Consider the following 24,896-nt stretch of genomic DNA (forward strand, 5'->3'; position numbering starts at 1 on the left):
GGCTTGCAGGAGCGCCGGGGCCCGAGATGAGGGGCCTTCCCCCGAGAACACGGCCTACAAGAGCTACCTCTGCCGTCCGCCCACCTGTATCCACCGGGAACCCGCACGCAACTGGCACCGGGCGGGTGTCAGTGGCCCAGGGAGGATGGTCCCGACCCCGAGGGCTCAAGACCCCAGGGCGGGGCCCCCTGGGAGAGGACCCCCAGCAGTCCGGGGAGGATTCCACGACCTTCACCTCAACACGGGAAGAAAAAACCTCTCGGCCACATAGAACCCAACATGGGTAAGGGAGCCTCAGGCTCAGCCCGGCCACCAGGATGCCCCCGGACCCCTGAGGCTCCACAAGCGTTTCCTCCAGGATCCAAACTGCACACCAAGTCACTGTGGGGGAGAGCCTGCGTGAGCCGCTCACAGTGCTGGAGAACCTCCTTTCCCAGGGCCCCCACCCAGCCGGGGACAGGGAAATGCACAGAAACGAGAAGAGGGCGCATGAGCTCAGAAGGCAGCAGCCGCTAAATGAAAACGAATGATGCTCTCAACTCATCTATGTGCCTCTTTAGCAGATGCAAGCTCCTGCCTGCCATCACGAGCCGGAGCGCGCTCCCATCTCCTGTTCCCCCTGCGCCATTCCTCCCGGGGACATCTGTACTGTTCAATATTTCATGGTGAAGCCAGCCGCTGCACACTCGGGCTCCTCCCCAGGAAGAATAATCGTCTGCTTTCGGGGAGAAAGCACTACAGGGCACTGAATGGAATTTTCACACCCACCGTGCGGGCTTTCGCAGATGAGGGAGCTAAGGGCACAAAGGACAGAGGTCACAGTGGGGTCACACCGTGCGTGCAGCGTCCGCACGGCAGATGGAACACGGGACACGTGGAAGGACCATCCGGAGGGACCTGGGGAGACGACGTGAGTGTGGAGAAAGTGAGACCGGGACAGGGTTTATCTCAGAGAGACGGTCAGGACAAACGAACGCACCAGCTTCCACGACAGAGTCAAGGGAAGGGTCAACCACAACATCGCAAGGCAGTGAGTCAGCAGAGGAGTGACAGCACGCGGGAAAACCGACTCCGTGTTGCAGAGTACATCGTGAGAGCAACCACGTAAATAATTTTAGGTGATTGCAAAAATAAGATTAGTTTTAAAATGAACTGTTCAGGGACGCCTGGGGGGCTCAGTGGGTTAAGCCTCTGCCTTCGGCTCAGGGTCCTAGGATTGAGCCCCGCATCGGGCTCCCTGCAAGCCTGCTTCTCCCTCTCTCTCTGCCCCTCCTGCTCGTGCTCTCTCTCGCTCGCTCGCTTGCTCTCTCTCAAATAAATATGTAATCTTTAAAAACCAAAAATGAAAAAGATGAGAACTCTTTACGACAGGTGTTAATAGAACAAAATGACGCTGTGTGCCTGCTGGCGCGGCACCACACCTGGGACACTCCCGACCTGACCTCCCCATGGGGATAGGGAACACACCCAGACCAAGGTACCTGTACTCTTCGAGAATGCTGACATCTGGAACACAAAGCCAGGCTGAGCCACGGCTCGGTGACAGGAGCCTGTGGACACAGGACACTCGTGGGTAAAGTGTGATATGTGACCAGGCACCTTCTGCTAAAAATTCCAGGACATCCCTGCATACCCAGGGAAGCTGGAGCGGGTCTCAGGCTGGATGAGTGTCTGGTGTCCACATTCATCTCCACGCAGTGACACCCGGACTGACAGGTGAGAGCAGATGTTCGCGCCCAGGAAATCCACAGAAGCCATCAGAGCCCGAGGGACACTGTGTCCGCAGATGGCCACCAAACATGGTCAGGGAATCAAACACGCAGGTGGACAGAAGGAAAGATCCGAGACAGGCCGGCAGACAAACAGGGTCAAATGCTCTCCTTGGGGACAATCTGGCTGGCAAGGCCACAGGGTGCTTAGTACTCTTCTTGTGACCTTCCTATGAATCTAAATTGGGTCAAAAGAAAAAGTGAGCAGGAAACCAGAGCGATCTCTCAAGACCTAGAGCAACAAGAAACACACGCACGCGAGTCTGTACCGAGTCGATGACGTCGCCACAGAGGGGAAAAGTCACAGTCCCGTCCCCGTACAAGCCTCGTGGGATCGGTTCCGCCGAGCGCAGAGGAACCAGCGAACACAGCGGGGCCACCATGTGTGGGACCCAGGCATGAAACAAGTGAGGCCTCGCCCGTGTCGCCCGTGGGAACCAGGACCGGCAGCAGGAGAGGCTCCGAGAATGGTCCGATGAGGTCGAGTGAAGCCCTCGGGGTTTGGGAGCAGGGGCTGGGAGAGAAAACACACACCGGCGCCACAGCTGCCCCACGGGGGAGGTGACACAAGGGCCTGCCGGCGGACGGACGGACAGAGAGACCCAGCATGGTGGACCGGAAAGGAAGGAAACGCTCACACCTGCTATGACCCTGACGAACCCGGAAGGCACTGTGCTTCCTGAAGTCAGCCCCCCACAAACACACAGACACCCTGAGGCTCCATTCACACGAGCCCCCAGGAGTCAGAGGGACGGTGGGTCGGTGGCGCCACAGGCGGGGGAGGGGCGGGGGACCTGCGGTTTCACAGGGGCAAGGTTTCAGTTTCAAGAGACGGCCACAAGGTGGTGACGGTGGCACAACACGGGGAAAGGGTCAGGGTCAACGCCCCTGAAGGGCACACGTCCCAATGGTCAAGACGGCAAATCTTAGATCATCTGTCCACTTTTTCATTATTTTTATTTAAAAGAAAAAAACCCAGGGGACGCCCAGGTGGCTCAGTCCCTTAAGCGTCTGCCTTCGGCTCCGGTCATGATCCCAGGGTCCTGGGATCGAGCCCCGCATGGAGCTCCCTGCTCGCTGGGAGGCCTGTTCCTCCGCTCCTCCTTCCCCTGCTTGTGCTCCCTCTGTCGTTATCTCTGTCAAATAAATAAATACAATCTTGAAAGAAAGAAAGAGAGAACGGAGAGAGAGGGGGAGGAGGAATCCCCAAACTCCATGGTCTTGGATACAAATTCAAGTTCTCAGAATGAACTTGGGATGCCCTACCTCTGCCCCCTGGAAAGGTCAGAAACACCGAGAGCAGTGAGTACCCCCAGAATCCTTATTTACCTTCTTAAAACTACTTTCGACCAACAGGAGCCGGGGAAATGACTAATTCCAGGACAGGGGAAGGGAATGTTTAAGAGGAGCCTGGGAGCGGGGGGCACCTGGGTGGCTCAGTTGGTTGAACATCAGACTCCTGATTTCGGCTCAGGTCATGATCTCGGGGTCCTGAGAGGGAGCCCCGCATTGGGCTCCACGCTCAGTGGGGAGTCGGCTTGGGATTCTCTCCGTTGGCCCCTCCCCCACCTCCACATGCACGCATGCTCTCTCTCCAATAAGTAAATCTTTAAAAAAAAAAAAAGCCCAGAGTGTCTCGTCACAGCACAAAGCAAGGGATCGCTCAGATCTCATGATGCCCCCAACAGGCCCAACACTCTCGCCGGTCACCCCCGGAGGATGGTCTGAGCAGGGAATCGGCTCCTGATTTTGGAAACTGGACACTAAGGGAGATAACCCGAGCCTGTATCTTGCCCTTGCCTAGGGGCCAACCTTCGGAGCAATCGAATAGTCAGATTTTCAGAAATAGGTCAGCGAGCAAACAGAGAAAGGTTGGAGGGGTAGAAAGTCACTGTTCTGTAACCGACAGATCGAAGCCCCGTGACCAAGGACAGAGACCACCGCAGGGAAGCCGCCACCGAGGGAGTCCTCCCAGAGAGCACCCAGGGGACGCGGCCACGCTGGCTCCATGGGGAGCCCACAGGGTCACCCGGGCCAAGGCACAGGGTGCAGGCGCCCCCTGCAGCAGGCCTGGGTTCCACCACAAAGAACAACTCAGAGAACCGGCACCACTGGAGCCTGAAGAGGGGCACCAGTCACTCAACGAGGGGCCTCGGGTGCTGCTCCAGGGGTTGCCAAAAAATAAGGAGACTGTTGGGGAACTCTGTGCTTAGGCGGGGGGTCTGACGATCTGAAAGGTAATGGATGTTTTCAGCTGTGGTATCAGACGCGTGGCTTTCATTTTTAAAACACCAGGAGCTGCCGACTGACAAGTACAGATGAAGGACAAGGGGCTGGCCGGGCCTGGCTTCCAAAGCCAGCCTGGTGGGGGCCACCTGCCCGCCGCTGGCCACCTCCTGCCAAAGCTACAAGCAAGTGAGACATTCTGCTTCTGTATCTGCTCGAAGCGTCCCGTGGTTTAAAGGAATGTCCGTAAGGGCCGCTTGCCACAACCGCACCACACACGTCTGCGACATGGGCTGCCCAAGAGGAAACGAGACACTCCTCCGGCAAAACGCTGAGGACAGACCACAAGGACGGGCTGAGATGCCAGCCATGCCGGGGGCGGTGGAGGTGGAGGTCCAGAGAGGCGTCCCTGTGGGCCCCCGCCATCCTGCCTGGCTGTCCGCCCAATGGAGACTTGTACCCCACCTGCCCCGCCCCTGCCAGGGAACCCCTGCTCCCTCCCCAGCTGGGGCTCCCTGGTCAGACGCTCTCGCACGGACAGCACTCGGCTCTGCCTCACCAAGGCCCCGTGGCTCCCTGGTCAGACGCTCCCACACGGACAGCGCTCGGCTCTGCCTCACCAAGGCCCCATGGCTCCCTGGTCAGACGCTCCCGCATGAACAGCGCTCGGCTCTGCCTCACCAAGGCCCAGTGAAACCACCCCTATTTGGCCGCTTCATTCACCAAGGCAACTGCACCAAGTCCCACCGATGCCTTGGGCAGCATCTGTCCAGCTCTGCCAGGACCGGCCAGGGCACCTGTGGGGCAGCCGGCCCCTCCATTCACACAGAGCCCCCCTGTGGGACCTCAGCGTGGGCCAAGGTCACGGGCACCAGGTCACCAGGACCTGATCAGGCTGGCCCACCACTGCTGGGAGGCACCTGCCTGAGCAGGCTTGGCAATGACCTTGGACTCGTGGGGAGACCACGGTGCTCCACGGCACTGTCCTTGGAACCACAGTGCCCAGGCCCGGCTAGCAGAGGGACGACACCACCCCTGCACACGCCCACAGCCAATGACCCTGTACACGCATGCACACACACATCCACACATGCGCGCGCTCCAACACATACACACGTGCTCGCACCCAGGGGAGCGTGGACAGGCTAGAGGCGTTCTCCTGGGGGGCTGGACACTGTGCAGAAATGCAGCGAGGCCCAAGTTACCTGCTTCCCAGGAGAGCAAGGCAGGGCCGGCCCCCAAGGCTCCTCACCACACCCAGACACCCACTGTTCCGGGCAGGCGAGGGGCCCCACGTGGCTGCGGAGCTGGGGGGCCCATGGCTGGAGCCCAGATGCCCCCCAGCATGTGGACAATGAGGAGGGCGGCTCCGGCAGGGACCCCGAGGGATGGTGTCTGTGGGCCCCCGGGAGCAAGGGCAGGCAGAGGGAGGGGACCTGCCGCGGGCCCTTCCTCCCGCCCGGCAGGTCTGGGCCGGCTCTGGGCCTGCGCGGCAGGAGGCTGCTTCGCTCTCCCCGGGTCGTCCCAGCATCTCTGCCCTCTCCTGGGCTTCAGTCATGGGAGCTCCACAGGACACAGGAGGGCACGCGCAGGGGTGCCACAGCAACCTGCCCGCGGTTAACCCCTTCCCAGCCAGAGGATTCTCCCACGCAGACCCTTGTCCTGGCCCCACAGCTCCTGTCCGTGATGCAGGACAGAGGGTGAGCAGGGAGCAAAGGCTGAAGTCAAATGAGTTCATCTTTGTGAGCAGCGCCAGTTGCTCCCACAGTGGTTTCTACCATTTCCACCCAAGAAGCCAAAACCCCAGCGCAGGGCACACGAGGGGAGGCTGTGCCAGCGGCCCACACGCCAACACGGATGGCCACTCGACGACAAACCCCTCGGACTTGCCCTGCCTCCTCGAGGTGGACTAAACAGAACGCGGCACAACGGCTCTGCTCCGTCCTGTGTGCGGGACACGCAGCTCACCAGAGCCGCTCAGCAGGGAGCGTCCCTGCCTCCCTTCCGCACAGTAAAGACCCTGTCACTGCGCGGACGGAGTGCTGGTCTCGGGGGAACGGCAGAGGGAGCCTCCCCTGGGGATGTCACACAGGGGCCACGTATCCCCAGCTTGAGCGAGCCCGGTGCCTGCTGGCACAGGGCTTCCCCAGCCCCGACACCCTTCTGCACGTCTGTGGGATGCCTCCCCCGTAACCCAAGCCAGGGGTACTCACGTAAGAAGTGTTTTTCCAGTAAGGCGATTTCCAGGTGGCCTTTGATCTCATTTAATCGATCAAACTCTGTCCGGTTAAAGTCCTGGACTCCTGAAGCCATGATGAGGGTCCCCGGACCAGCCTAGGAGAGAAACAGCGAGAGCTCAGAGGAGCCACCTCCAAGCGCCCCGCTTCTCGGAGAGGAGCCCCGAGGACCCTCCCCTGCAAGGGCCCCTGGGGAGCAAGGAAGGAACGGTCCTGCCAGGAAGCCCGCATCAGTCCACCTCGGACAACTTAAAGAGTCCGGGAGGCCGGCGAGGTCAGCTTTTAGAAATGGTTTAAAAAATTAAAGCTGGCGGCGCGACATCAGGCCTCCTGAGAGCCACATGAGTCTCAGGCTGCAGAGGGCGGGCCAATATCCAAACCTGTGCTAGCCTCCCGGGGGAGAGTGAGCCCCGCCGCAGGCCCCGTGCCTCGCCACCGTGAGCCAGAGGGACAGGACGCCAGGCAGGTGGGGAGGGCACGTCTGCAGGCTGGGCTGTGTGAACCCCAAGGAGCAGTGGCTCCCCAAGGTGAGCAAACATGGACAGGGCCGGGCCTGCTGCACAGAGGGCAAATCACAACCACCTCGGGTTTCTGCGGCTGCTCGCCCAGGGGCTGGCACAGGCCGCCACCTGCGTCTGGCTGACGGGAGGAGAGGGGTGCGGCGCAGGCCCATACCACCAGGCCTGCCCCCGCGCACACACTGGACACTTCCACGCTCACCCCACGGCTGCACCCACATGCTGAGCTGGTGAGAAGCAGCACCATGTGCCTTCCCACGCGACAAGGGGGATCTGACTCCCAGTCTGGGTTTCCATGACCCCCTCCTGGCCAGATGAGGGTCGAAGGGGACACACAGCCTGGACAGGGTGCGGCACAGACCCCTCCACATACAAGTGTCTCCTGCTCTGAGGCCACATCTCAGGAAGGAGGTGCTGACGTTGGGAAGCCAGTGGGTTCTGGGAAGACCCTCTGGCCTGTGGCTGCCCAGAGTCTTGACCTATTGGACTCTGAGCTTCCCTGGCCGCTGGGGCAAATTCCTCTGTTTCCCTGCAGCCCCCGGGGCCAGGCAGCAGGGGGCACAGGGACTGAGGTGGTGAGGCAGAAGGCAGACTAATCCCACCGCCCGCCCCAGAGGCACTGCCTGCGACATTGACTCGCCCCTGCACATGAAGACATCCCTCCCCTGCCCACCCCTGCCTGACGGCCAAGGAGGAGGCCGCAGAGCAGAGGGCAGAGGCTGGCCGGGAAAGGCGGCTCTGCACGGACAGGGAGGCAGAACGCTCGACTCCATTACGTCCACCGATGCCTCCCCAAAAGCGAACAGATGCTGTGCGGTTCACGGGGCCGCATGTGAACGCACGAATCCAAGTCCTCGGAGGCTGTGATGCCGTCCGTCTCCAGGAAGCCGGAACGACGTCCATCTGCAACTTGCCCTCGAGCATCCAGAATCCCCGTGGGGACCCCTCGCGTCTAAGAAAGCCGGGCCCTCAGGGTTCCGGGTGGACTTGGTGCCGTCAGCAGCTCCGAGCCGGAGCCCAGTGGACGGAGGGAGGGGAGGGGTTGCTTTGGGAGCCGACCAGCCGGGAGGCAGCGCCCACGGGGATGCGAGCCCCAGGGGTGGTACTCCGAGGCTCGAGCCCCTCCGTGAGCCCCCTGGGTCCCTGCTGCTGACCACCTGTCAGACTTCCCAAGAGCAACAAAGAGCTGGGGGTCCGGGGCCTGCACCCGGGACCCGGCTGAGTTAATGAGCTAACCCCCAAGGCTGCGGTGTCCCCACCACAAAGCCAGGGACATGGGCAGGCCACTTCTTCCTGCTCCCTTACCCTGGTGGCCTCCCTCTCCCCACCTCTTTGGCTCTCCTGGACCCTCTCAGGGCAGCACTTCCTGCTACCCTGTCCCTCGGCCTCCTGCATGGATGGGGTCACAGGTCTGCCCCAGCTCTAGGGCTCTGCTCCCCTCCCCATCATACCTCTCCTCACTGGTGTGTCACTGACCCACCTGGTCAGCCCTGACCTCTGTCCCCTGTCCTCATCTGCAATGGCCTATCCCCGCCCCGGTCACACCCCGAAGCTGGACATCACCCCCACTGCTGCACACTCTCCACACACCCCGCCATCTCGGGCCCCCTCAAGCCTGTCCGCCGGCCCAGGCCCCCTCCCCCGCCCACGGCCCTGCCCTCCATCGCTGCGTCCACTCTGCCCGGGACCCAGGGGGCAGCCAGGCACGAACCGACAATCACTACGGGACTCTCTCATGGGACCTACTGGTCCAGAGACGGAAAGTAGATGTGGGCGCCAGGGGCTGGAGGGCGGGGTGGGGTCAGTGTTTTACGGGGACGGGGTTTGCATTTGGGGTGAGGACAACATTCTGGGGACAGACATGGCGATGGTCACACGACACCGTGAGAGCACATAACACGCCGAACAGTGGCCAGGACGGGAGCTCTAGGAGTATTTTATCACAATCAAAGATAAGTAAAGTGAAAAAAAACCCAAAGCCTAGGCCCAAAGATAACCAGCCTCCCTCACAGCAACAGCCACAAACCAGAGCCTCGCTCTTCGCCCGGCGCAGAGTGGAAAGCCATGGGGATGCCGCCCCGGGCTGCATCCGTGTGGCCTGGTAACCGCCACCAGGACAACAGACAGCTTGGGCCCTGCACGCCCCGCATGCCCCGCACACCCAGCAGGGATGCAGCCCACGGGGGAGAGGGTCCTGCAGTGGGAGCGGTCAACGCATCACCGGCACATCCCAGTGCAGCAGCCACTGCTCAGTCCAACGTCAGAGGCACAGGCAGAGCCCCGCAGGCCCCGTGCACCAAGGCAAGTCCAGGTCTCTCCTGAGAGGGCACCCACAGCAGGGCGGCTGCCACAGACTTCTGGCAGGATGGACAGACGGACGGAGCCTGGCGCCCGGTGAGTCTGCCGCAAGATCCTTGTCACACCCCATGGTGTGCTCAGACCCCTGTGTGGGGATTCACACACCTAAGAGGCCACGGCCCACTTAGCCCAAGGACCACCATAGAGAACCGTGGCTCGCAGCGCCCCAGGCTGCCACCGGCCACACACGGTGCCCCGGGAGACCCAGCAGCAGGGCCACGGTCCCCTCAGGGGCCCCGAGGCTGGAGGACTGGCCTATCTATGCCAGCAGACAGTGGCCAACACTCAGGTGGGCTCCGCTCCCGGCTCTGCAGCACCGGCCCACCTGATCGGGCAGCCGGGCTTCTAGAGGCAGTGCTGGTAAATTATTCATTCCTGCCAGGAGTGAACTCGCAGTCCCTGTTCAAAGGCATTAATAATATAAGAAGCCAGAGAAGGCGAGAGCTCCCAGGCCACACCTGGGAAGGAGAGCTGGCTCAGGGGCTCAGAGAGGAAACCAGTGGGCCACCGACTCCGGCCGTCCACACCGGGCAGGACGGCTCTGGGCTTCTTCACCAGCAAAGGGGAACATCGGGCAGCTGCACCCAGGACAGTGAGCCCCGCGATCACCTCTGGCCAGAGCCCACCTTGCCCCTGCCCCGCTCCCGGCTGAAGAGGCACAAGATCCGGAAGGCAGAGCCCACCCAAGCCCAGGTCCCGCCGCAGCCACGCCGCCCAGCTGAGCTGCTCAATGGACACTTGCTGCCCCGGTGAAGAGCGTCCACGGACCGGCCCACAGGGGCCAGCTTTCTGTGCGTGACTTCCCCATGAGAAGTCGGCCAACCAGCGAGGAAGCCGGCGAGGAAGGAAAAGAAATCCGGCGGCCAGATGGACCCATGGTAAAGGCTGTGCGATCCTTGATCGGGAAGCCGGGCACCTGCCAATGGCCAGTGAGGTCCAGTGGGGAGCAAGACGAGGGCAGAGGGGAGCCACGCTGGTCGGGACGCAGATGCCAAGGGCACACTCAGCTGGACCATGTAAGGGGGGGCAGCCCCCCGCCCCCCGCGGCGGTCCCCGGGGCCGAAGCCGGACGGTGGAGGGCGCGCCCGGCCCGCCTGGCGTACTCACAGTGTCCCTCAGCTCCTCGCTGTCCCGGGCCGAGGCCCGAGGCATCTTCAGGGGCACCTCATCTCCGCACTCGGTGTCCGAGGCATTTGGAGACTCTGCTAGATCGAGGAAGTCGTCTCTCCTGTGACCTCTGAACCGGATTTTGTCCAGCCTCCTTAGCATGTTCAGCACCGAGCCCCTCTGCTTTACCTTAACATGACGGTCGGGGTCCCTGCACGAGAAGGAAGGAAGAGGCTCGGTCACCCCTGCCGGCCACCCGCCCCATGGCACACGCACCTGCCTGAGTGCATGGTTCTCCTCCGCAGGCCTTGGTCCTGCGGCTGAGCCCTGCCCTCGGGGAGGGGCCGCTCTGGGTTTTCAAGGAAAACTCGGGGCCCACTGGCTTCCACCTGGCACCCACCAGCCTGGGCCCCTCTACCACTCCCACTCAGCTGGCCAAGCCCCTGCCCCTGGCCCCAACAATGTCACCTCCCCCATGGGCCCCACAAGGTAGAAGAAAGCCAGGCCCCTCAGCAGGACCTTCCCGGCCACAAAGACGGCCAGCCTGGTGCACAAGGAACCGGGCGAAGCCAGGGCAGAAACGCTTCAAAGAGAAGGGGAAGAGGGCTGGCCACTCCTAGAGCAAGCTAGCCATCGGGGATGCGCTCAGAGCTGTAGCTATGCACACCGCCCAGACAGCAGCAAACGCCCAGAATCCACTGGAATGCTCGGCAGGAGGACGTCTCAGTAGATCCCTTCCAAGCCCAGCAGAGCCCTGGCTTCATGTGCCCTGACTCGGCCTGGTCCCCACTTCCAGGGACACGACCCAGGCTGCTCCGTCTGCCGCAAGCACCTTCCTGCCCGCCGGTCGGCCCTCACCGGCTTGCTGAGGTCGTGCTCAGAGAGATCCTCCCACACACGGGCTGGTCAGGAGCCCAGCGCTGGCCCACCTGCTTCCCCAGCACAGCCCCAGGCCACAGGCGCAGAAAGAAGTCTGCCTGCCTGTGCCCTCCGGCCCAGTGCGGGGTCACACGGAGATGGACATGTAGCAGGTTGCCCCAAATCTCTGCGCCAAGTGGGCCAGGAGAGGCCAGCCGGCCCGCAAAGCCCCAGGGGGCAGAGTGGGAGTGGCTCGCCCGCGCGCGCAGCCAGCCTCCCTCTGAAGCCCACAGCAGAAGCCACAAACTCCAACCCAAGTCCCAGTCACACAGCTCCTGGGCGCAGGGCCACGTGTCAGGGGTATCCCACAAGACCCAGCCCCCCACCTTCTGCAAGAGGCCCTGGGTCCCAGCAGGAGGGTGGGGGCTCGGGACACAGCGGGGCTCAAAGCCCCCTCCTCTGCTCACCCCCTGCTAGGCCTTGGCTTCGGCCTCGGCCTCGGAAGGAATGAGACCAGGGAGGCCAGCGCTCTGGGAGCCCCAGAGGACGCACACTGGGCGGGAGCTGGACGCTGGCCCCAGCGAACACTCGAGCATCTCCGCGAGAGGCGGGCGGGGAGGGGGCCGAAGAGGATGGAATCCAACTCGGCCCCAACTATCCCAGTGGGGATGTGTCAGGGAGAACCACAAAGTTGGGGAAAAGTACTTCCTGTTTGGGACCGTGCAGGCACAAACACTCTCGAAGGACTCTCCAATCACGGCCCAGGGTATCTGCCCCCCACCCTGCAAGGGCCCTCCGCCCCCGTCGGCAAGCTTGCCTGCCCCGAGCAGTGGTGCCGACAGTGGGGCTCCTAGGACTCCAGCCGGATGGACCAGAGCTCACTCTGGTCTATGAGAACAGCAGGGGTGCGTTGCACGGGGAGGGAGGGGCTGCAGGGGTCCTGGGCCAGGCGCTTCTCCAAGCTCGCCCGGAGTACTACCAGGGGGCCTGGTGTGGCCCTGATGGCAAAAACGACAGGACACGTGATGCCCAAGGCCCCCAGGACCCAGGAGAGCCCAGAAGTGCATGACACCAAGGGAGGCCCGGCGTGGCCTCGGGGGGCTGGTGTGGGCCACAGGCAGCCGTGGGCAGCCGTGGGGCACGGCACAGGGCCCCGGCACAGGGCCCCAGGGCAGCAGGCTGCTTGCATGTGGGCAAGGGCGCGGGCTGGCTTCCTGGAAGAACAGCTGCCGCGAGCTCCACAGAGAGGCACGGACGAGTATACTTCAAAAATAATAGAAACCTAAAGAAAAGAGAACTTTGTGCTGACCAGGTCCCCAGAGAGGGGCTAACGGTCTCTTTAAGCGAAACGACAAGAATAACCACGGCACGAAAGAGTCTAAGAGTCAAGTGGACAAAAGCAAACTTCGGATTGTTTTTTACTAGACTGGCTGATTTCCTTATCCGAGAAGAGAGAGAACGCGCCAGCATGCACGGGGGGAGGGAGTCAGGGCTTGGTCCCAGGACCCCAGGACCATGACCTGAGCCAAAGGCAGCCGCTTCCCCGACAGAGCCCCTGGGAACCCCCAGCCTTCCACTTGTTAAAGAAGAAAAGAACACAGCGGAACCAGGCATAGGCCCGTGGGCCATGAGGACGACCACGGGCGCGCTGCGGCCGCTCCAGGACCCGGGCAGGAGCTCCAGGACCCCAGCGCACAGATGGGCGAGTTTTCCTGAGCAGAAGAATTCACAGCCAGAGGAGATCTACCCACCACTCGAGCAAAAACCTCCAAGTTCCCTAAAAAGGAAACACCAGCCAGGCCGCGAGGCAGAAGGCGGCGGCACCGCGAGCGCGGATGCCCTCGGAGCCGGTGAGGCTGCCTCCTGAGCGTGAACCCAACCCATGGGGAGCGTGTCGCCCCCGTGGGGAGATGTGACCCCGCAGAACGGCCCACGATCCAGCCGCCCCGCCCCCGACACGGCAGGCACGGCATTACAGGGGACTCACACAGGATCTCAGCCCCGAGGGACAAAGGCTGCCGCCCCCACCGCACGGTGACGGCAAATAGTCCAAAGGTAACACAGGACCCTGCACCGGGTGGTATGTGAGACTCTCTCCAGATGTCCTATAAAGTGTTCCTACTGCTTTTTAAACTACAAAAATAAAACACTGGGTATGGGAAGTACAGCCATATAAAACCTACTTCCTCTTGTCTCCAAGAAGGCCCAAGGGATTCCTTGGCAGCCTGCATCAGAGGAACTCGGGGCACAGGGGGCAGGCCAGGCTGCAGCTCGGGAGCAGGGACCCCTGGCTGACTTGTGCCCAGAGCAGAGGGCCCAGAGCTGGCCTCACGCCAACCAAGCTCTGTACCCCCTGCAAGGCTCTGGCTTGGCGGGTTCTCGCTGTCCGGGATTCTCTGCCGTCCCTGGAGCTGGGACGGAGCTGGACTCTCCCAGTTCGGCTCCAGCAAGCCGACAAAACGGCAGCAGCAAGACAGGGGACAAAGCACCCAGTGTCCAGCCCCCCGCACCACCAGAACGCAATGCATGCCTCGGGGAGCCACGGGCGCGTCCTGCCCACCGCCAGCTCACCCCAACCCTGGGCTCTTCCTGCCGGCTCCTCATGTCAGCCCGCACCAGGGCATCTCGACACACAGTCCCCCCAAGAGAGGGGTTCCCAGAAGCTCAGCCCCATCCCCCTGTTTCCCCAGGCTCCCCGGGCCCCTCGAAGGATGAAGCATCCACACTACTGTCTGCTCAGAACCAGACCCAGGTCTCCCCACCCTCCCCACCCACCCCACCGGGGGCCAGGTCCAGGCTGCAAGGGGAGCCACGCCACACCCCTGCGCTGGGCTGGCGTGTGGCACAGCCTAGCCCAGGACTATGTCGTCTCGATTATGTCCGTTCAGTCTCTGTTCCAAGCGAAGCCAGATCCACAAAATCCGGGTGGATGGGAATTTGGGGAGGACACACTGCTCAACCCGGTTCACCCCCCACTGTCCACTAAAGATGGGAGACCAGTGTGGACCACCGTGTCGGACACGGAGGAGGCCAGATCTTAGATACCAAGTGGGACCCAGAGCGAAGCTTTCCACACAGAGCCCGTGCGGGGTGGGTGCCCTTTCGACAAATCCTACTTGCACCTGCGTTCTGGATGCTGCTGCCATGTGTCCCCCAGCCCCCCAGCTAGCCCTCCCTGTATCCCACCGGCCCCCCAAGCCCTGACCCTACCTCCTCAGATGCCCTCCCTGGGACCGCCCCCTCACCCACAAGCACCCACGGGCCCAGCCCGGGCAACTCAGGGCAGCTCCCGTAAGCCCCCCACCCCAAGGGGGCCCAGCTGCTCAGCGGGATCCGTGGCCACAGGCCCTGCCTCCGGCGGAGGGAATCCCCTCCCGTACCTCCGCGTGGACGCAGACGCTCTGGGAGAGGCCCCCTATCCGTAGCTACTCCAGAACCCTGATCAGAGCCAGGGCGCTCTGCAAGGACGCTGGAACCCTGGCCGTGGCAGCGAGCAAGCCGGGAACACGCACAGCGGGGGCACCTGGGGCTGCGGCACAGGGTGGCGGGGCTCGGCCGGCTCCAGGCAGCACCCTCCGGGCTCCGTGTGCCCTGCATGCAGGACCGAGTCCAGCAGAGCTGGCCCCAAGACACAAAGCGTGCTGCTCTGGAAACCCACTGAATGGCTTCTGGACACACAAAGACGGCAGTGTCTAGGGAAACTGGACTTGGAAACCACAAAGGACTTCATTTCCCTTCCCAGCCAAGATTCTTAAAAGAGTAGTTCCTGGTCTCGGGCGCTTGCCGTGTCCCAGCCAATCTCCCTCGACCCGCCGCGCACGTCACTCCCCGGCCTGGCCTCGTCTCCCGATTATCTAGGGGCTCTCCTGCTGATCCAAGGATAAACAGTGTCCACTTTCCCACAGGAGCCAGCCCCGTCCTAAGCCTTCTTCCTGGGAGTCACAGATGCTGAGAACCCACGCCTCCCCGCTCCCCAAGCCAGGCCCAGAGCCGGCCCATCCTCCCCGTCCTCTGGGAAGACAGCTCCAGACCCCGCAGAGCGGCCTGGGAGGGCAGCCGCAGATTCGGAGGCTCTGCAGGGGGACCAGGAGGGCTGGGGAGGTGCTGACTTGGGTGTCCTAATCAGCACCCCAAGGGCCTCGCCCCCAGAACCCCAGCACACACACAACTCCCATTCAGTCCTGCAGGGCCCTGTGCTAGGAACTGCCCTGGGAGTGGTCTGATGCCAGAGCCACTGACCCAGTCCCCAACCCCATGGCCAGGCTCAAGATGCTGGCTCACAGCGGATGACCCCCAGGTCTCCCCAAACACAAGGCTTGTGTGTGAGCCCCTTTCCTCACCCAGATTCACAGCTGGGTCCTGCCAGGTGGGCACAGGCAGCAGGACCCCAAATACTCCTGGTGTCCACACCCAGATGGCCTCCCCCCGAACTAGCACCTGCAGGCTTCCCCAGGAGCTCTGCTCTGGCTTCTCCGCGGGCGGCCTGCTGGACGTCTCAGTTCTATCGGGCTTAGTGCAGAGCCAGAGTCTCCACTCACCCTCCTGCTGGACGGCGTGTGTATCCACACTGCTCAAGCCATAGCCCCTGAAGGAACCCGCCATTACTCCAGGGCCACCTGCAGCACACACGGCCTTCCTCTCCAAGCTAGGTCCCACAACATCTGCCTCTGCACCCTGACCACACCCTCCTGCCCTGCTGGACTTGGGATGGGGATCCCACGGCACCTCACAGAGCCCTTCTCCATGTGACAGGAAACCGGACTTCCAGCCCCTGGGGGTCCTCTGGCCACTACCTTTGCTCCTACTGCAGGGCCCAGCACCTCTAGTTCTGGGGGATTCCCCATCCCAGAGCCTTTTTCTCCAAGTACCCCACCTTGAAAACCATCATCCCATTTGGTTTGGGGTCCGGAAACTTCCAGCTAACGTCCCTGTTTAGGATTTGGGCCCCCAGCCCTGCCCTGTAAGAACACAGGCCCTAAGGGCAGAGGCCAGCCGTGACCTGTGCTAGGCTCACAAACCCTCGTCCCACAAACGAAGCAATGATGCACAAAGTAGGGGCCGTGCTGACCAGTCTCTGAGCACCAGGAAACACGGGACCCTACGCCGGCTCTGGGCCCCCCGGCCACAGCCGCGAAGAGCTGTCCTTCCACAGAGCCCTCAGAGCAAAGGGCTGTCCACGGACTTCGTCCAGGAGACCCGCTGGGGTTTGCAGCCCCCTTAAATCCATAAACACTTGCAGAAAACTTAACACCAAGTTTCCAATAACCTGGATGTTTCTCTGGAGGCGGGGTAGAGGCCTGAATTTCTTCCCAGGGGCAAGCATCTTCAGGGCCGGTCTGCCCCCACGAAGGTCAGCCCAAAACCTCCTGTGTAATCTGCCAGTGAAGATATGCAGACAGGTCCCACCAGAATGGCCTGGGTGGCCCTGGAGAGTCAGAGAGAGCGGGAGAGCTGAGAGGGCCTGGTGTGAGCTGTCACCCCCCTCTTCTGTGACCTGGGATCACGCACACGGCCTGGAGAGCTTGTGACGGCGCAGGGAGTGGCTCCGGGGACCCGAGAGCAGAGACGTCGGTCGGACGGCTCTTACAAACCACACGGACACACAGCTGCACACACACTCAGCTCCTGGTAAAACGTGCGGCCAGCGCAGCTCACGGGCGTTCCAGCTTCTCCTAACACCCCTCCCTTGTCCACCACGGTTGCAGGGGGCAGACGAGTCCAGCGCGGGCAGGACTGCTGGCTGGCAATTCTGTTCACATGAACCAGACAGACAAGGTGCACGTGGGAGGCACGCGTCAGGGCCCCATGCGTGGCTCATGGACAGGGACTCCCCTGCCCAAGGGCAGGACAGCTTTCTGAGAGCAGCGCACAGTCACCTCGGCTCTTCTGTGCCACTCACAGCGAGTGGCTACACGTCACACACGCGGATTTTCCGACCCTCAACAAAGCCCAATCAACGAAACGAGAAGTGAAGCCCTGATGCGCGACATCGGCCGTTCTGGGGGTGTGGCTGCTCCCCCCGGGGCCATTTGCGAGCTGCCAAAGACGTGCAGGCATGGGTGCGTGGTGGGGCCCGATGCCGTGGCCACTGTGAGCCAGGATGTCCACCTTTCAGACAAGACCGATGCAAACCACCTCGGGACCATGCCAGTGAATAAAAGCAGTGACGGCAGTTCGGCAAGGAGGGGTTCGGTCGGGTACGTGTGCTTCCAGTTTACCCAACTTTGAGTTTACAGGCTCCCGTTCTTCCTACTGGCCAGATCCCTGCAATGCTAACAGTGCCTGTGGGCTGGTACGGGCTGGTACAAGCTGGTACGGGCTGGTACGGGCTGGTACGGGCTGGTACGGGCTGGTACGGGCTGGTACGGGCTGGTACAGGACATGTGTCCGCCTCCCTCTGTGGGGAGCCATCCACAAGTGCATGGGGAGCCATGCACTTGTGGATGGCTCCCCACATCCCTCCATCTCACACTGTCATGGGCACATAAGAACAGGGCTCAGGAAACACCAAGGGACTCAGCACTACCACTCACCCTTCTTCCCCTGTAGGGCTCGGGGACATATGCACAAAACAGAAGCCAAGGTCAAAATGCAAAGTTTGAGTCCCTGAGAGGGCCAAAGGGACCAAAGACAGTCCTGGAGGTGGGACCCAGACCATGAGCTCACTGGGCCTGGACAGCAGAACCGAGCCAGACTCCACCCACCATCCTCCCCATCCCAGCCCCCTTGGGTCCCCAAGGAGGTGCCAAGACCCGCCCCTGAACCCCTGGGACCCGACCAGGGACATTCCTGCTATCCAAGGCATTCCCAGCCACCAGGTGACCCCTCATTCTTCCCACATGTGCTGGGACACCACTCGCCTGCCCAGACAAGCAGCTCCCACTCTCCATGAAGTCACCCCCACTTGGGCGTCCTGCAGCATAATCGTCCACATACCAACCACAGCTGAGGGGACAGTGGGGGGACGCGTGCCTGCCTGGGGCCATTCCCACTGGAGAGCCCACTGAGCGCGGTCTGCATGCTGATCCTCCTCACCATCCAGCTGCGAGTGGCAGCCCCAGCTGCCACACCCCGTGACCCCCTGTGGGTCACACCACCTTCCCCCTTGCCAGTCTCTGGGTTTGAAAGCATGTTGAAAGCATGGGTTTGAAAGCCTCCCTCCTCCAAGAGCTGCCAGGGCTCCCATTCAACTGCGCGGGGAAGGACCCTGCCGTCGTCAGCCAGTGCGCAGCAGGAATGAGGCCGACGCCCCAGACCCGACCTTCCAAGTCCACATTCAACAAAGGTCACTCTCCCTGCACACTGTCACTTTCCCCGTGGGGCGCTATGGTGACATCCCTGCCTGACAGAGGGGGGAGGCCAGGGTAAGAGGGTCCAGGACACTCAAGACCTACCTCGCCTCCACCCCTCCGGCCATCAGAAACTTCCAAAGCATCTGCAGGCAGGAAAGGAAGGGCTGGCGGGTGACCGGAGCCTGCAGGCAGTGGGAAGCAAGGGCCACGGTGCCCAGAACCCCAAGGGAGGATTCAGACCAGACCCTGGGGCAGGGGGCAGGCGTCCAATTCAGAGAGGGCGCAGCACCCCCCAGCTGGTGCGCCAGGACCAAGCCTCAGCCTTGCCACCTGCCCTGCGCAAACCAGGCATATGCCCCCTGACCCCAGCTGGGGGCAGCCCCAAGGTCGACAGTGAGGTCTGCAGAGGCAGGCCAGCCGGGTCCAGCCCAGCCCTCCCAGTCTCTGAAGTAGAAATAAGAAAGGGCAGCGCCCGTCACAGGTGTGAGCTGGGGCCACCTGAGGACCTGTCTCCAGGCATTTAGGCCTCAGCCCAGATGCACACCTGGAGAGGAAGCCCCAGACAGGGGCTGGGAGCACCTGCTACGGAGTGTTCACAGGGCCCCGACACAAGGGAGGACAAACCCCCAGCACCATGCTTTCACGGTCCCCAGGCCTCCTGTACACCCCAAAACCTGTGCAGGGCCCCAACTCGCAGGCAGCAGCACCATCACAGGTGTCGTCTGTCCTGGTCACAATGTTGAGAGGAAAGAACTCCTGCTAAATTGACAAAAGGGGTAACGGAGGCTCAGGGAAGCAGCATAAAAGAGAAGTGGCATGTCAGAAACAGGAAGCAGCCTCACTGGACTCCGGAGTCTGTGCTTGCCCTAACCCCAGACAGACCCAGCCATCCCACCCTCCCCAGCCCATGCCTCTATTAATACGTCCCTCACTGTAGGACAGCTCCCAGGCCGCTCTGCCTAACATATTGAGTAAGGAGCCTGGCAGAGTGGCCACGCTGATGTCTATTTAAACAACACAGAGCTAACAAGAAAACCTAATGTTTAGGAGCAGCCAGACAAAAACCTCCGTGTCACCTCAGAAAATAGAACAAGCTACCAGAAGTGCACACAAATTCACTTCAATTTCTCTCCATTTCTCTTTGCAACCAGGACCTGAGGAGATCCAGCCAATGACAGCTGGTAGGAAACACCTTCCAAATTCCGGGCACCAGGCATGACTTCCTGCCATGGCCCCGGCCCAAGTTCCTGAAAGCAGAAAGGGGCGGGGCTCGCAGCTGTCTGAAAGCAGGCTGCTTTCCAAAGGCAGCGCACCATGAAGACAGCGCAGGAGACCAGGCATGCGGCCGGGCGAGCCTGTTCCGCAAGGGGCCAGGTAGGCAATGTTGGGCTTGGCAGGCCGCACAGCCGTCCCAACCTCTCAGCTCGCTCTGCTGGACCACAAAATGGGTGTGGCTCTGGGCCAAAAACATTATTTACAAAAGCAGGTGGCAGTGCGCAGCATTTGGCCTATGGGCCATGCTCTACTGCCCCTGGTCCTTCGGGGACAGACGCCCAGCGGAACAAGAACTCTCAGAAAGGTCACAGCACTTAGTGGCCCACTAACAGGGAACCTGGGCCCTGGCTAAGCCCGGGGATCCCACCGACAGCAGCCCGAGCGTCACACGCTTGTGCGCGGACCTCGCCCCCACCCAGTTTTCTTAAGGAAAGGGGTGAGGGGCAAGGTGCCCTCCATGGGGAAGCTGGGGCAGCCTGGACAGTCTCTAGGCTCCCTGGGGCCAGAAGGATCTCAGTGAGGGACACCGAACCATCTCCGTCCGCCCGAGTCGTGGGCCAGGGACTTCTCCCCACGTCCCCCGACTCCGGTCTGAGGCAGAGGAGCCGGAAGGAGAGCCAGCTGGGAACAGCACGGGGGAGGGCACTGCCCACCCTGAAGGGCCATCCCCGGGTCTCGGGGCAGTGACCCTGGCTCTGCAGTGACAACGAATAAGCCCCTGTGACACCAGGAGGCAGCCCCGGTCCCACCCCCTGCCTGAAACCCATCAATCCATGCTCCACAGCTGTGCACTGCCCCCTTCCCAGCGCACTCAACTACACCACCCCCGGCCCAACACCGCCGTCACCTGGCCGTCACCTGGCCATCACCTGGCCGTCACCTGTTTCCGGCAACCAGTCAGGGCATGGGTGGGTGAGGTGCATTTTAAAGACCTTCCGGGTCCCCAGGCGAATTGAGCACCAGGGTAAACCCGCAGCTTTAAACAGCCCCTTAGACGGAAAGCGCTTTCCTGCTCAGCCAAACCACCTGCCCGGAAGCCACTCTGTTGCTGCTATTTTATCTCCGCCCAGCCCAGGCCTGGGGCTCCCCCACCAGCCGCTCCCCACCTCCCAGCCAGCCCTCGGGATATTTCCAGGCCTCCCCGGGGTGTCAAGCACCACATGCCACAAAAAGGTTTTCCGCGTTTAAAACCACACACGGTGAGAAGGTGGAACCCACACTTCCTGCTCAGCAGGCCAAGACCGGAACACGACGCAGGCCGGGACGAGGCAGGATGGCAGCGGGGCCGGCAGGCGCTCGGCAGCCTTGCCTGCACGGGCCTCTGCTACAAACTCACATCCAACGCAAAAGAAAAAAATAAAAACCAAAACCAATACCACAGCTGCGCCCTCAAAGCTGTCCTGTACCTGCATCTGCAGGCCCCGCGAGGCCGCCGTGTATAGGCGGCAGCACCAGCCCTGGGGCCTCGGGCTCACAGCCTCAAGCCGTGCAGCGGGGGCAGGGGCAGAGGCTAGGGAGGCAGGCGTGCCGGTGCCATGCTGCACACTCAGAGTCACTGCGACAAGTGAGGTGGTCAGCGGGCGTTTAATGAGCAGCTACGACGCACCAGATGCAGCCCAGTGGGGGAATGCAGAGGAGGCTCGCCAAAGGCCCAGGCACCTCCTGACCATGGAGAGGAGTCCGGTGAGTGGGGGATGGGGGCCACGGGCCGACGGGGGGCCACAGGCCGGGGCAGGTCGCTCTGAGCCGCAGCAGGCAGCCACGGGCTGCAGAGGGAGACACGCCACGGGCTGCAGAGGGAGACACCCCACGGCAGGAACAGCATGGAGCCTCCCAGCAGGGTGGTCAGAGGAAACCGTGGGGCCGTGGGAAGCAGAGAAGGCTGGCCAAGGGGCTTGGTCCGTGCTGGGGGAGCGGACTTGCGGCACAGGGAGTGCGCGAGGAGCTGCCACCTAAGGCAGCTGCACAGAGAGCCACAGTGACACGGCCCGTGGGCTTCATGCCTTCCCGCCCTCCCATCCAGCCCCCACCTGCCTGCCTCTGGGAGGCTGGAGGCCTGGCTCCCGCATGCCTGTCTCTGGGCCAGGCTGGCACGAAGGACTCCGTGAGCACAGCTGCTGTGACTCTGGGGTCCCCCCTTCAGGGGGACTCACAGCCATGACTGGGTGCGAGATGGAGGCGAGGGCACAGGACGGCCTCCATCACTCCCGCCCTGTCCCCCCGACCCCGACAGCTCACAGACCTGCTCAGGGACCAGAGCCGCCTGGCTCAGGGCCGTCTGTTCGCCAGAATCCCAGGACAACACTAGGTCTGATTTCCAGGACCCACGGCCAGAAAATAAACACAGGACCAGAGGACCAATCAGCCCCACGTCCAGGGCCACACCCCAATACCGACAAGTGGGCCTTGAAGAGATACGGATGGATGGACAAACATGTCCATGGATGGACAAACCATGGATGGACGGTCTATGCACAGAAGGGCGTATCGCGGGGCCTCGAGAACAGCGGGAATTGTGATGGGGGCTAGAGCATGGACGAGCCTGGAGGGCGCTGTGCCCAGCGAAATGAGCCAGCCACACAGGGACAAATTCTGCAGGGTTCTACTCAGACGTCCCCTGGGAGAGTCTCATCAACAGACAGAGACAGAGGGGTGACGGTGGGCACCAGGGGTGGGAAGAGGGGGATGGACAGTCCGTGTTCCATGGGGACAGAGTTTCAGTATGGGATGGGGACAGAGATCCGGAGACGGACATGGACGGTATGCTGGTCTCATACAACGGAATGTCCAGCCCTACCACGTAACAGAACGTGGCACAGCTACAGCCCTTCCGCAGGCATGGGGACGGCGCATCAACAGAGAGCAGGGCCGCGGAACAAAGCAGAACGGACAGAAGCTGACCCAGCCGCCGTCAGGATCAAAGTGGCGTTTCCCAGCACAGAGGAAGAGACACACACTGTCCTGCAAACGACCTGGGACATCCCTGTAGTTGCGGGAAAAGCAAGGTTGTAGCCACGCTCAGATGACACTCCGAGTGGCCCAGGGCCACAGGGGAGGGTCCGGGACCTCGGACCGGCCTAGGCCTTTCCAAGCAAGATGTGACGCACAGTTGAGAACACAGATTACTTCCAAAACCAATTTCTGCAAGGCAGAAACCTCCGTCAGCAGTGAAACAAATGAGAATCCAGAAGGAAATGTTGGCCCCACACACCACAGAGGATTAATCTGCCCGCCGTTCATAAACAGCCCCGTGGAGAAACCCGCAGAAGGTGCAGGCGGCTCCCAGCGAAGGCAAACAGCGCTCCAACGGACGGAACGACAACTGTCACTTACACACACAGAAACACACACGGACTTGACAGTGAGAAGCCCTGTTCCCTAACAGCCCAGCGGACACAGGGCACGCGGGCGTGAGGGCCAGGAAGCGGGGTCCCCGGCTCGGGAGGAGGCGCACAGGGCCATTTTGCAATGCCCAGGAACGGCGGTATTTCATTTTCAGGAACCTCTCACACTTGCAGAATGATGTGCAGGCAAGGTCACTTCTCTGCCATGTTGTTTCTGGAACAGCAGAAAGAGCAGGACGCGCCCTCATGTCCATCCATGGCGGGACAGCCACACGTGGGATCCCCCATCGTCTGAAGAAGTGAGGCCCCCCGCGTGCCCTGCTGGAGACCGTGCAGCCTGGGCTGACTGCTACCTGCCAGTGTGGGCAAGCCAGGAGCCAGGAGCCCCGGAGCTGGGGGGGGGGGGGGGGGGGGGGGAGGGGAGGAGCGGGGGAGGGGAGGGAGAGGGGAGGGAGAGGGGACGAAGGTGGGGGGAAGGGAGGAAGGGGAGAGGAGGGGGAGGGGAGGGGAGGAGAGAGGGCACTAGAGACCCAACTTGAGCTTCAACCCCTTCTGAATCCTGAACGTGCTGACTATTCCACCGCGAAGTTTTAAAATCAAATGTTTCAAATAAAAGACAAGAAGGACCTTATTTACATATTTTTATAAGAAAAACTCTAAAGAAAGCAGAAAAAACGGAAACAAGGACCTTCATTCACCACGTCAGGGAAATCTCTCCAGACGCCAAACCAGCATTCTCGGACTATGGCCCAGGAACCCCTTTTGGGGACGCGCAAGGTTAAGCCCCAGGCTCATCGGCCCTCCCACGCCGGCTCGCACGCACGGCGCACGGCGCACGGGACCGACCCGGCACGCCGGCTGTGTTCAGCCCTGCCGAGCCCCAGGCCTGCAGAGCCGCCTCTGCTGCCTGCACTCGTTTTTCTTCCGTCTAGGGAGGTGCGTGGGGGAACAATGATTTTAAGGAAAATAAAATGTGCTACTTGTGTGAATATGTAATGGGTTTATAGTTGGCAGTTTCTGATCAATTAAAGACTATTTCTGAAGTTCTTAGTTTTACTTTCTCACCCGGTGAGGAGCAACAGAGACCACCGTGTAACTAAGGGCCTCTGGCAACCTCTCGAACTGAAGATTATATAAAGCGCTCAGAGATCAACTCGGAGAGCCAGCACCCGGCCCCGATTCCGGAGAAGGCGTGCGGGGACAGGCCCGCGACGCCTCTGACCCCAGTCTAGGCCTCCAGGGGAGGCAGCAGGGAACCGTCCACAGGCACAACCAGGGCCTCAGCTGCAGGCGGCGGGTCGGACCGTGGACGGGGGGCGGGGGGCGGCGGGCTACAGAGCGCGTGGCAGGTCTGTGTCACCACATGTGCAGGAGGAACGTCAGATGGGCAGGGCAGGGCAGGGCGCCCTCACCGTACAGGTGTGGACCCTTGGCACAGAGTCAGACAGCAGGGGCGAGGCCATGCCCCTGTGCCCAGCCAGGCCAGTGGCTACACCTCTCTCTTCTCCGCCTCCGCCTCACTCCTTGGGGGCTCAGGTGACAGGAGGTCCCCAGGCACACTTCCCTACCCCCTCCGCTTACAAACACCCTCCCTGTCCCTGGGTCCCACCTTCCAGGGGCCCCAGGAAGCCTTCCCTGATGTCCTCATCCGCAGGTGTCTCTCAGTTGGTGCACACCCCTGCCCAGGACACGTGGGCTCTCACACCTGAGTGTGCACGCCCACCCTGCCTCAGCAGCCCAGGGCACACAGTGTCGGTGGTTCTCAGCACCCAGCAGCCTGTCTCCCGACGCCCCACAATGTAGACTGAGCCCTGCAGGCCAATCAAAGCCTTCTCGGTAACAGGACTGCGGGAGTCTGGAGCACACAGGTGCTGTGCTGCCCTCCTGGGGGCCGGCCTGCCTGAGAATGAGT

General features: G+C 61.9%; 1 protein-coding gene across 5 annotated transcripts in view; it reads right to left on the reverse strand.

Annotated features, from left to right (window-relative positions):
- The window catches only part of GRAMD4 (GRAM domain containing 4), a 73,572-nt gene that overhangs the window by 29,840 nt on the left and 18,836 nt on the right, over window positions 1-24,896 (reverse strand). For 3 of the 5 annotated variants that reach the window (XM_032345899.1, XM_032345895.1, XM_032345898.1), the window contains exons 2-3: window positions 10,216-10,426; window positions 6,209-6,329 (exon numbers count right to left, since the gene is read on the reverse strand). In XM_032345899.1, the coding sequence (XP_032201790.1) occupies window positions 6,209-6,329; window positions 10,216-10,377 (283 nt within the window). In that variant the 5' untranslated portion in view covers window positions 10,378-10,426. Of the gene's footprint in view, window positions 1-6,208; window positions 6,330-10,215; window positions 10,427-10,491; window positions 13,831-14,453; window positions 17,465-17,528; window positions 20,451-24,896 lie in introns of those variants that run through there. The other 2 variants (XM_032345897.1, XM_032345896.1) reach the window with 2 other exon arrangements.

Source organism: Mustela erminea, chromosome 6, assembly GCF_009829155.1.
Source record: "Mustela erminea isolate mMusErm1 chromosome 6, mMusErm1.Pri, whole genome shotgun sequence".
Classification (NCBI taxonomy): Eukaryota; Metazoa; Chordata; class Mammalia; order Carnivora; family Mustelidae; genus Mustela; species Mustela erminea.